Raw genomic sequence first — 13,056 nt, 5'->3', positions numbered from 1 at the left:
ATATGTCTCCTTGAATTCGTTCAAAAAACATAGGAGATTCTACATTCACTTTTGTCATAGATGGCTTTGTAATTAATTTTCCAAGAGAACAAGCCGAACATATAAAATCACTTTTAACAAGGAACTTAAGGTCCTTTAGTGGGTGTCCATGTGAATTTTCAATGATCCTATACATCATTGTTTTACCTGCGTGGCCAAGTCTATCATGCCACAAAGTAAAAATACTTTGATCAACTAACTTCGGGTTAGTGATACTATGTGTTTCAACGGTGCTTATCAATGTGCCATATAAACCAGAAGTATATGTTCTCATTCTTTCTAAAACTTGCTTCTGGCCAGTTTTATATGTTGTAAGGTACAGATATTCGATACCATTTTCATTCATGGTTTCAATATGAAAACCATTTTGTCGAATATCCTTGAAACTCAATAAGTTCCTTTGTGATTTACTCGAATATAAGGCATCATTGATATGTAATCTTGTTCCTTCAGGTAACAAGATTGTAGCTCTTCCGGAGCCTTCAATAAGATTGCTAACTCCTGAAATAGTACTCACATTTGTTCTTGTCATTAACAAACTTGAGAAAAATTTCTTGTTTCTCAAAATTGTATACGTAGTTGCACTATCAACAAGACAATGTTCATTGTTATTGAGATTTGTAATGGCTTGATCCATTCTATATACATGAGATAGATATATAATAAGTAAAAGAAACACTTCATTCATAAAATATAAAAACATTACAAGATTAAAAGAAATACCCTATCAATGAAAGTAAACGTAACTGAATAATAGAACATACTAATGACATATGAGACAAATCTAATCAACAAGCATGTCAAAATCCTCAATAATGTCACCAAACTGTAGGGGCAGCTCAGGGAGATTTTTATCTTCATTTTCAATAGACTGGAAAAAATCTGAAGCGTCCATGTGGGTATTGTCTGCGATTCCAGCCTCAACAAAATTAGTCTCAACTTCTTTACCCTTCGCTTTTACAGAAGCCTGGTATAATTTGACCAGATGTTGTGCCGTACGACAGGTACGGGACCAATGCCCAGAAATCCCACATCTATAGCAAAGATTTTCATTTGTAGTTTTCTCTTGTTGATTCTTTGCCTTGTTCCCATTGTGCTTCTGAATAATAGGATTAATCCATGTATTACCACGATCATTACCGCGACCACGACCACGGCCGCGACCGCCATGACCACGACCATAAGAATGGCCCCGTGGTGAGCCATGGTAACGACCACGCCCCTTTCGTGAAGAAGTAGCATTTGCTTCAGGCAATGCCGCTGAAATTTCAGGAAGTGGCTTGGAACCAGTGGGTCGGGTGTGATGGTTATTCAACAAAAGCTGATTATTTTCTTCTGCAACAAGCATGCATGAAATCAACTCTGAATAGGTTTTGAACCCACGTTCCCTGTACTATTGCTGGAGTACAAGGTTGGATGCATGAAAAGTAGAACATGTTTTTTCCAACATTTGTTCATCCGTCACATCTTCTCCACATAACCTCAACTTTGATACAATTCGAAACATTTCAGAATTATATTCAGCAATCGTTTTGAAATCTTGCAGTCGCAATTGTATCCACTCATATCTTGCACGTGGTAAGATTATAGTCTTTTGATGGTCAAATCGATCCTTTAAACCCTTCCAGCGTTGAAAAGGACTTTTGACTGTTAATTATTGAGACTTTAGGCTCTCATGAAGATGATGACAAAGCAAAATCATTGCTTTAGCACAGTCTTGCTCAGAAGCAATAGTATTTTGTTTTATTGTTTCTCCCAATTTGCTACTTGGCAAATTAGTTCGGCATCAAGAACCCATGATAGGTAGATTTTTCCAGAAACATCAAGAGCAACGAAATCCAATTTTGTGAGATTGGCCATTAAGCTACAACAAGTTAATATGCACTTTTAGCATAATATTCAACATATACATAAAAGTAAAATAATATGTATTACACATGATATAAAGTAAAAATGACATGAAACTAACATTAAAGTAAAAATGACATGAAATATTACTAACATTAAGTTACATATAAGTTACCATGTAATTAGTATGAATTATTATGGCATGCATACATGAAATCAAATATATTTAAGTTTGGCTTAACTCTTATAATGTTACAAATAGCAATTAAATGGTATTCATGCCAAAATTATTTTCTTAACAAATAAATTTTGTTGCATATACTAGTGAAACATGCAAAATACATACATGGGCATATGAAACAAAACTATGTTATCGAAAAATTATCACAAATCAAATAAATAAACGAAGAAGCATCGGGCTTCTTGATCAAGCCATTATCTCAAAACACTTCAGGTGGTGAGAAAATTAAATATTATATTATCATCGCTTCAGGGATGATATTGCACATAATTGATAAAAAATATTTCACCTACTACTAGAAATGATTTTAACTCATTACTTATTTCAGGAAGCAATGAAATTTTATAGAACATATCCACTTCAGGGGATAAAATTAAGAATTATATGCCTACTTCTGGAGGCAATATCACATCCACTTTAGGGGATGAAATCGAGAATTTATATATATATGTCTACTTCATGAGACATTGAAATATATAATATAATTACTCATATTTTATTATGAAATATTCAAGAATAAAAGTAACTATAATATTGCAGAGGTAAACAAACAAAAAATAAAAATTATACTAATAAAATTAACATTTTACCTTGATCGATCGTAACGTAACGTCGTGTTGATAATGTGTTATAAACTTAAAGAAATTCTAAGTTTATTGGCCTATCACTCCTAATAGAATATAAAGTAAAATGTATATGTATTTCTCTAATATCACTTTCTTATTCTCTCCAAAATCTATTTACAAATGAAATACATGGTGGTATTTATAGACCACCAAAAATGTGGTTACAAAATACACCATAAATTATTATAATTACAAATCATAATGGGGGATAAAAAAGTGATGTGTGATTAATGAAGAACGCAAGGGAAATACCAAAAAGGCCCTTCATTAAGGGTATTTCTGCTATTTAAGGGAGGATCCGCGCATTATTCATCGGTCGGGTCGAATAAGACCCGACCCGGATCCATCTGCCTTTGAATACCCGGACAATTGTGGCCGTCCGATCGTGGACGCTGGCCAACAGGATGAGGCCACGTGACTGGCAAACTCTGCCCTGCTGAGCCCTATATAGAGACCGAAAACGCCGTCATTAAAAGTAATTGTTGCGCATTAATTGAGATCCAACTTTGTGATCTCACACTTTTCTCTCGATCAACCTAACTTGAGTTTCAGAGGTTCATTGTCGGGAACGTGCCCGACGAGCTCACTGTTCTTGTTTTATTCTCAGGGAACCCAAAATCTGACCTTAGAAGAGTTAGCTGTCTGAGTTGGGATCGTCTCACGAGATCGCTAATTTCGACCCGGATCAAAAAGAGTATAACATAATGGATATTAAAAAAAAATATGAAGAGGTGTATGCATCCATATATACATATTATATATAATACAAATCAAATTACTAGTCTAATTCAAAAAATCAACAAATCAAATCACCCAATCCATTCTTCTTAAGAAAGTCATCCAACACCTGCATCTCTTACTCCTACCAATTCAACTTCCTAATAAAAACCACAACCAAAGATCAAAGAACAGAAAATACTGCATCTGATTTAATTACACTTTATGGAAGATTGCCAGTGCCATTGTTTCGACACTGATTATATCCAAAACACATTACAACCCTGGTAACTGGTAATACATAAGTAAAAACATCAAAGGTAATTAAATACACAACATGGACGGAGGCCATGAGGAACTAACCACTAGCCCGCGTTCATGAACTTGGATATAGTTTCTTCCCAACAACCTTTAGTTTTCGCTTTCACTTGAGACCAGATCCACTACCTCTGGCTCTTCGTCTTCTTTCACCCCAAAAATGTAACGCCCGATCCATGGTCGTTGTCTTCGTCAACCTCCATGTTTTTCCCACCGAAGGCGAAATCGACAGGCATGACCGAATATCTCCTGCATCGGCTCCCACTTCGGCTCGCCATAGTAACAATACGCTTTAGCAGGGGTTTACTACAATGGGGATATTCTCACATGAAAATATCCATTATGATAAAGAAAATTAGTATTTTAATTTAAAAAATTTATTTAGAATCGGTAAATATTGGCTTACCTGGATTACACTCTTCCAGTCCTCACAACGATCGAGGATTCGGTTCGTGTCCTCATTCCAAGTAAACGCCAGTTCTGCCAAGACCTTTTGAAAGGTGTTGTGCCTTAACCGAAGCAAACTAAGCCTACTTTTTGAAAAAATAATACGGCCAGGCCCTGTCGGCATAACGATGGACGTTATCGGCAGCAAACTTTTACGCCTCCTCGTTGGCTCAAGTGGGATGGATTGATTTCGACCGAGCAAGGCGTGATAGTAGAGAATGTTCACGAAGGCATTGTCCATTCTCTTCGTCCAAGTGCTGGTATAGAAGTACCTACTTAGCGCCATAGGATTTTTTCGACTCGTGATTGTAGCAGTTTGATGGCTTCGGAATTGCAGAAGAAGGGTGAAGACGAAGAGAAAAAGGCAAAGAGATTGTGGGTAACCTCGTAGCAGCCTTTTGAGTCTTACAAAGGCACGAAAACCCCTTTATCTTCCATGTAATGATGAGCTGTGGTGATGATTGGACGGATACACTGATTATGGAAGGGCTTTACGTAAAGCAGCAACATTGCCTTAACTACCAACATTTAATACCGGTTAATTAAGTGAGTAATGTATATACCGTTTATATTATACATTAACACATTAATATACATTATACATTAATATATATATATATATGTATTTATTAATGTATTTAATATGGATTTATGTATTACTTCTGTTGATGTCCGTAAAGAAGCAATATTACCGTAATTACTAACAATTAATACCTGGTTAATTAAGTGAGTAATGTATATATATTATATATACAATATATATATTTATTAATGTATATAATATGAATTTATATATTGCATAATACGAATTATTAATAAAATGGTGTTGGTTGATTGCATGTACAATAATTTGGAAGATTTTGCATTATAATAAAGTACAAAATAAGCATGACATTAATACTTAATAAAAACAGGCAACTGTATTTACATAATTGCACCAAATATATTTCAGCAATTGCCTACACAGTCCGCGTGGAATTGTGTTTGGTGCTCAAAAGATGTACATCTTCCTACAGATTCTAATGCTCCACCACTTACATGATTTGTCAGTGGCAGTTGTACCCATCACAGTACGTAAAATTCCCATGCAAACATATTGCACGAAAAACCTAGCATGCATCAACAAACAATAAAAAACATACTACCCGAGTTGTGCCCCCCAAATGCCAAGCTCTTGGATCCACACTAGTTATAACGAGATACACGTCCTAAAAAAGAAAAGCCTAATAAAGTACGGCGGTGGGAACCAAGTTTTTCCACTGACAACATGATCCCATAAAAAAATGCCGCATGCAACACACACACACATATATATTTATATATATAAGGACTTAAGTAGCAATCTACACTTGGACCTTTTACTTAAGTTAGTCTAACTTCTTCAAGGGAGTCTCATTCGATGTGGTAGAGCTAGCTGTGTCGGAATAGGTGACCAAAGGCCAATTAGATTGACGGTTTTGAGAACCATTCAAGTAATCTTTATTTAAGCAATGTTGTCCTGATGAATATGGTAAGTATTCGTTTTCGGCATATGTATCTATTGTGCTTACCAAATTACGTCAAGCACTGCTTTGGCGTCACAACAGATGCCCACAGATCACTATAACAACCCTGAAATAGTTGAACTGCGCATTGGATGGCTATCATGAAATCAACTTCCAAGGATTGAGTCTGAAATATTCCAAGTTGAAAACCTCGAGAATGGCATCGAGTGTCATATGGAAACTCTCATTGAGAGTGGCATTCAATTGATGAGTGCCTTATTCATCGGCAACAGACGTGGGATGTCTATGCAATCTTAGTGCATCGATTGGGTAGGTGTCAAATCGACTGAACTGACACGCAAGGATCGTCATATGGAAGCCTTGGAGGCTTGATAGGTATGACTCGAATCTCTGGCTCCGACAGTACGGGAGTAGTCCTCAGGTTTGAGAAATCACGGCAGACACATGCATGCGATAACTGTATCTTAGATTTGAGCGAGAGGTGATCGTGTCCCAAATATGATCATCATAAGCCTTGTCCAGTGTAGTCAAAGCATGTGGCGAGGATGTTGAATTCCAAGAAGAGGATCCATCCCCTGTCAAAACGTGATAGAGGTATCTCCTATGCACTTGGAGATGCGTTTTCTAAAAACTTATGGCCACAGTCATTGATCGAATAGGAAAAAGGGGATCATATGTCGAGCAATTTTGGCGCAACGCATTCCCAAGTATTAAGCTTAGACGCCTAGTTCAGGATGGGAACTAACACCCAATTCAACAACATAAACTAAGGCGGGAGATGATAGGCGGAAGGATTGTACCTGTATGGACTCGAGAACCTAAAAGTTAACATGGATATTCACCTAGTCTAAAAGTGTCATAGACCGTTGCTAAACAGCCACCCATGGTAACGGACTATCTTGATCAAGGGTTGATAGAGGATTATTAATTAAATTAGATTTAATTAATAATAATGCTTGATACTAGCCCAAGTCTAGCTGAAATGTGAACCTAAAGAGTCACACACAAATCACCGAGATGGGACGAGGAACTAATTAGGAATTAATTCCATAAGTAATTGGAATACTTATTAATGAGAGGGATCCATTGGATGGAGGATCCCAAGAATAAATTAATAGGATTGATTTATATTGAGCTTGCCCTTATTATTTAATAAGTTGGACTTATTAATTAATAAAGGCTTATTGGGCTCATGTATTTAATTGGATTAAATATATGATGGACTTAATTAAGTGGGCTTTAATTAAATTGAATTTAAATAAAATTGATTGGGCCTTGTATTTTACTTAATAAAATCGGATAATGCAAGCCAATAATTAAGTTGGTGGAAATTCTAAAAAAATGAAATGATTCACTAACAAATTTACTTTTGGAAAGTGCCATTTTAGTCATCTTTTTAATCCTTTACCTTATGGATGATAGAATGAACCTAAACCATTCTAATACATCAATACAAGGTATATATATGTATATTAGTTACTTGGAATGACTAATAAATACATAACAAAAAAAATATAAATAATTTCCTACACTAGCACCCAATTTTGCCTCCCCCTCATAAGCACACTTGCTGTGTTTTTTCTTCTCAATTCTTTTCTAGCAAATTGAGTTGAGGGATCCCAAATTCCAGTGTGGTGTGGACACAATTTTAGAGGGCTTCTACATTAAAGTCTTGCGTGAACGGATCAATAGAAGGAGGTTCGAAGTAAATCCAAGAAAGAGGTCATTCTTGATTTACGATCTTGTACCTCTCGATTTTTAACTCTACCATTAGCCCCATTTAATTTTATTGTTATTATGATAACTACATCGAACGCCCGGGATCTCCAAGGGTACAACCCTTGGAATTATGGTTTCATTATGTTTCGTTTTTAATTTACGTATTTTTATATTACCGCTTCTGCTTGCGCGTCCCGAGCCGATTCACTCGCATTTCACGATGCTTTCAAGTGATATCAGAGTCTGATTCGATGTAAGGGCTATAGTTTTATACGAATAAGCATGATAACATGATTTTATTGCTTTTGAAGCATGATATTTTTTTTTGTTTATTCTTGAATAATTATATGAGAAAATTAACTTGTTTAATTTTTTGCAAGTTTAGATGATTGAAGTATTTTAAGAAAATTGAATTTTTTAGTTAAATACTTTTTTTTTTAATTTCAGTTAAATGTGTGGAAATAAAAAAAAAACTGGTACTATAGTAATGCACTGCACACCGACAGTGCATAGAGTGCGGGCAGACGAGCGCCCACTGGAAGGCAGTGCTCGCAGACTGTGCGGCCGCTGGGCTGCCGCTGCTATTGACAGCCGATGGCTGGGTCATTTTCCACCGTTTTTTCAAAAATTGGATTTTTTAATTTCTGCACTTTTAAAAAAAAAATATTAAGTTTTGCTAATTTAATTTTGGAGAAAATTGAATTTTTTCTATAATTAAATTGCTTTAATTGATTCGGTTGTTTTATGTGCATTTGATGCACGGGCTTTTGTCATCCCTTGAATTGCAAATTTTAAACTTGTTGTTTTTCTGCATATAATTTTTAGTCGTGGTATTAGATAATACGATGATTTCTTGGAATGTTCATTTTCTTGTTTAGCATGATTAATTATTATTATGTGCCAGAATGAATATGAATGGATGATCACAGAGTCCTAGACCGCATATATGTCTTTTAATTTTTTGTTGGGTGGATTCGTGTGCCCTTGTGATTTTATTTTCTCCCCCTTCTCGTTTTAAGTCTTGGAATAATAAGGCTTTCTATCTCCCTCTAATGTGCTCCCCTGACTTCTAATCGAGGTTCCTTTTTAAGTTGTAATGAGTGTAGTATAGGACATTTTGGTGAGGTATATTTTTTAGCAAGCCCATGGAGAAGAAGGTCCACGGAGGAGCAGGCCTATGAAGATATCACAAGGCTCATCTATATGTTGAGGGGTAAATTACATTTATAATAGCGTAGGACCACCTTAGATAGACCTTAGTCTCACTATAAGGTTAGGGGATCGCATAGGTTAGGCTCGTGATCATCCAACAGGGGTATGCTAGGTTTCATTGCATGTGATGCGCTTATTTAATGCTTTAAATATTTGATATTTATACATGCAATGTTAACATGTGACGAGATCTCGGTTTAAACTTAATACTAACTCTTGCTTGGTTGGACCAAGTTAAATCTTAGGTCCATAATGGACTTGGATCAAACTAGTTTTGATCTGTCCAAGCCTTCTATCCACAGCAATGTGGTGAGGAAGCTACCGATACCAAAGTATGGACCCACGAGTCGTGGCACATTTGGGATAAAAGAAAGTTGCACTATTGTTGTGAACGAAGAAATACGCTCGTTGTTTTCCTATCTCATGAGTCGAGGGGGGCGGCAATTGAGGTATGATTTGGTTGATAGGTTAGGCTTAACATTGAGTAACATGATTCGTTCGGATTCGTCGGAATCATGTGAAGAGGTGAGGCAAAATATCTTGGGAATCTCATGGAATAAGAATGACATAAGTTGCCCCCCACGAGGCCTTTTCCATGTGAATCATAAAAGCGGCGCATGGTAAATTGTTCTTGTGGATCCCAAGCCCACTAGGAAAGGATTTTCCGAAATCCCATTTGAGAGTTCTGGGATTCTGTAGAAATAGTGGAAGACGTTAATGACTAAAAGACCGAGTCTTAACTCGTCACAATATTGCTATAATCTACTTACTACTTCTGCTTTGCATTTAGAATGCATGTATAGGATACCGTTTTTCAATTTCTTTATTTTGAGATTTACAATGAAACAAAATCGATTAAAATTCACTGTGAAAATTGAAGGATTGTCCTCGATTTTTGAATCTAGACTTATGTCATTGAAAAGCCACTTCCATCGAATTTGCGAAATGAGTCCTTGCTTAAAGAACATTTGACGTTCGGGATTAATGCACAAGGACAATCACAAGGTCCGCAACATCATACCTGCTACTGTCATTCATGAGCGATATGACAAGTTGGACGTTGTTGGTTCAATAAATGCTCCACATTAATCAATTTATGCGGCATCGAATCGGTATATTGGATATGCGACGACAGAAGTATTTTTTGAAGCCTAGCTGACTGAAGATCGTCTGTACACAAACATTGGCTAAGATGCAATCCTTCAGGTCCCCTCATCCTCCTTCATCCTATTTATCATAAACTCTAAATGGTCTTGAGAAGATCATTTCATGAGTTGATGAAATAGTTAGACCAATACAAGGCAACAATTGAAGAATCTACATCGTTGGTATTGGATTTGGAGGCTTCGACCGCAAGAGCGAAAGGCAAGCGTGCCAAACGCTGAATGAGAAAGAACGATGAAGCAAAGTCAGCTGCTGCAAGCGCATGGGTGAAGGTAAAAGGAAAATGAAATAATGGTTCGGCAGTCAAAATTTACTTATGATGTTTGCATGAAATTGCCAAAGGGCATTAGAAGAGGGAGTATCGTGAACTCCCCTTCAGCCGAGCTATGGCATTTGTTGAGCGAACATGATCGCTATTTATATTTCCAAGTGTTGGACACTTTCTCCCACACCGCATGTCTGCAAATAGTTTGCAGAAATGAAAAGGAATAAAATGCTAATACAAGTAGTCCTAAAGCTAAGGAATGGCTAGGGCATTACTGCAAAAGCAATAAGACTACATAAACTTAGCTAATAGTATTCATGTTGAAATAGTATATGATTAGGTAACCCAGCGTGATCAAGTCATTATTCTATTGTTGGACAAATTAGACTACAAACTTGATCAATAAAAGATTCTTTTGAGCCTGTTAAGTTATTAAATTATCGTACTACATAATTGGATTATGCATGCTCAAAACAAATGACTAAAATAGATGGTCAAGAACATAACTTACAAAGAATGGCATGCATGAGCTAGGCCATATCCCTCTAGTTAGGATGAGTAGGTTGGTAGATTCAAAGATTCTAAAAATAGATGATTTGAGTTTACTAACTTATGAATCCTTTCTGAGAAGGAAGAAAGCCACGAAAGCACTTTGTGGGACAAAGAATTCTTGTCCAAAATGATCTATTGGATTAGATCCAAAATAGACATCTGTAAGTTACTAAATACACAAATACTAGTAGAGGGTTCACAAGTGTAGCACCCCCTTCGCTACAAGGGTTATTATATCTACCCTAAACGTCATACTTATAGTAATCCCTGTGTTTATAAATATAAATGCACATAATAATTTAACCCATACATATACGTAACCCAACGTCATAACAAGTGTAATGAACCTACATCATCATATATGCATATCAAACACTACAAGTAGTCCATCATAAGTAATCTCCATGCTTACGTTCTCTCTATACAACAAAATATATTTTGTACTCTAACTGACAAAGAGGAGAAAACTGCATACTAGCCCGACCTGCCTGAGTATAGTGCATAGACCTATTCTTCAATAGTCAAACACCTCAAAGTCTACTCCTAAAAGAAAATGTCAGCAGGGGAGTAAGCCTGCCACTCAGTAAGCAAATAACCAGTCCTATCTATATATGTATACCAAATATAACCTCAAACAAGATACATAGGTAATATGCATAGAATATATAGTCAATTTGCTTCCACATAACCATCTTTATTACACCACATAGTTATCACGCAATAAGAAAATCAATTAAACTTCCTCTTTTTCCTAGTTTGCTTACCAGAAGGTGTTATTGGATTTTTCCCGCCAACTCAATCTCACCATTATTAAATTTAAGTGAATCCCCTTGACAGCCGGCTCATCCACCTCATCTCGCACATAGCGCTTTCATTTCGCACATAGTATTTTCATTTCGCACATAGCACTTTCTTTTCGCACATAGCATCGCATCAAAGCTCTTTTCATTTCATTTCGCCTTATAGGCTTTTCAACACATCAAGGGGTATTCACACCACAATTATATTCAATTTCCACCACTCCCTCATTTCCACATATCACCATTCTTGTAAGCAACTAGTAACGTAAAACCATATATCAATACATTCTCATTCTCAGACACTCACAACACATCAAACAACAAACATAATATTTCAACGTACTTTCTCATTCCACATACACAATATCGTTAATCAAATCAAATCATCCATCACTCATATACTCCATACAAATCAATGTCAGCACGAACCACAAATTCATATAACAGTAAAATCACAAATACAGAAGGCATATATAGATAATACTAATTATTTACTTACCTCGATCTTAGAACGTTTCTTTCTACTCGATCGCTAATTATCAGTCCTTTCGCCTCGCCCCCGTATACTATAATGAGTTATACCACATACAATTAATATATCAAGAATATCGTAATTTTTTTTAAATATAATATTAAATATTATTCGTACAATCTCTAATAATTCTTCAATTTTCCATTTCTATCGAAGTACAAATCTTCGTTTTTCCTCTTTATTAACATACCATTTATTAAATATAATTTTCAGAATATTTCTATGAATTTTCTATCAATTTCTCGCTATTATACTCTTTAATTGAACAATAATACATATAATTGTGTATTTTGTTAACAATTCCGATGAAATTGTATAAATTGGCTATAGCAATATTAAAGTCTAATAAATTTAATAATCTAATTGATCAATGATATCGTTTTTATATCCAATTCGATATTTAATCCGACACTATTTTAAATAGTCAAACTCATAAAATATTCCGGTTAAATAGTACATCGCTTAGTATAAACAACATTTAATAAATGAACTAATTAAATAATATAATTATATAAATTAATAATAATTAAAATAGAAATCTTACCTCCTCGGCGCGGGTGATGAAGCAGAAACAGGAAATTGCAATTTGGTAACATTGCAATTATTCAACATACATATATATATTTATGTGGGGGGTGGGGCGGTGGGTGAGGGCCCACCCCCAAAATCCTTTCCTTTCCCTTTTTTTTTTTCTTCTCTTTGCTTTATATATATATATATATATATGTATGTATATATATATTTTACTAATGTATATATCATTACATATATATATAATATTATTATTTTATTTATTATTTTAACTTTTCTCAAAATACCCATTACGTCCTTCCTAATTTCTTAATTAATATAATTTGTTCACAAATATTCTAACAAGCTCCAATTTAATCCGTTCAAGTTTTATTATATTCCAATTAGGGAATGTAATTTATTTACTAATTAACTAAGCTTTATATAAATTACCAATTAATCGCCCAATTAGATAATTATAATCTTTGGGGCGTCACAACAAGTCTAAGGACTTCTGAATTTCGGAGAAATTAAACTTGAGGTGGAAAACCAAACTGGTTA

General features: G+C 35.3%; 1 protein-coding gene and 1 long non-coding RNA gene across 2 annotated transcripts; both read right to left on the bottom strand.

The window, feature by feature from the left end:
• Window positions 1-823: 823 nt before the first annotated feature.
• On the bottom strand, window positions 824-1,387 carry LOC105179093. Its single transcript, XM_011102689.1, has one exon. It carries the CDS (start codon window positions 1,385-1,387, stop codon window positions 824-826), a length of 564 nt encoding a protein of 187 aa, XP_011100991.1.
• A 2,213-nt stretch (window positions 1,388-3,600) lies between these two features.
• LOC110011298 lies at window positions 3,601-12,011 on the bottom strand. The gene is made up of 3 exons (XR_002286272.1): window positions 11,953-12,011; window positions 4,196-4,754; window positions 3,601-4,095 (listed from the first exon to the last, which is right to left on the bottom strand). It is a non-coding gene; the product is annotated as an uncharacterized LOC110011298 (long non-coding RNA).
• Between the last annotated feature and the right edge of the window lie 1,045 nt (window positions 12,012-13,056).

This window comes from Sesamum indicum, unplaced genomic scaffold, assembly GCF_000512975.1.
Source record: "Sesamum indicum cultivar Zhongzhi No. 13 unplaced genomic scaffold, S_indicum_v1.0 scaffold00121, whole genome shotgun sequence".
Classification (NCBI taxonomy): Eukaryota; Viridiplantae; Streptophyta; class Magnoliopsida; order Lamiales; family Pedaliaceae; genus Sesamum; species Sesamum indicum.
The sequence above is the reverse complement of the archived record's forward strand: the minus strand, read 5'-3'. Positions and strand labels throughout refer to the sequence as shown.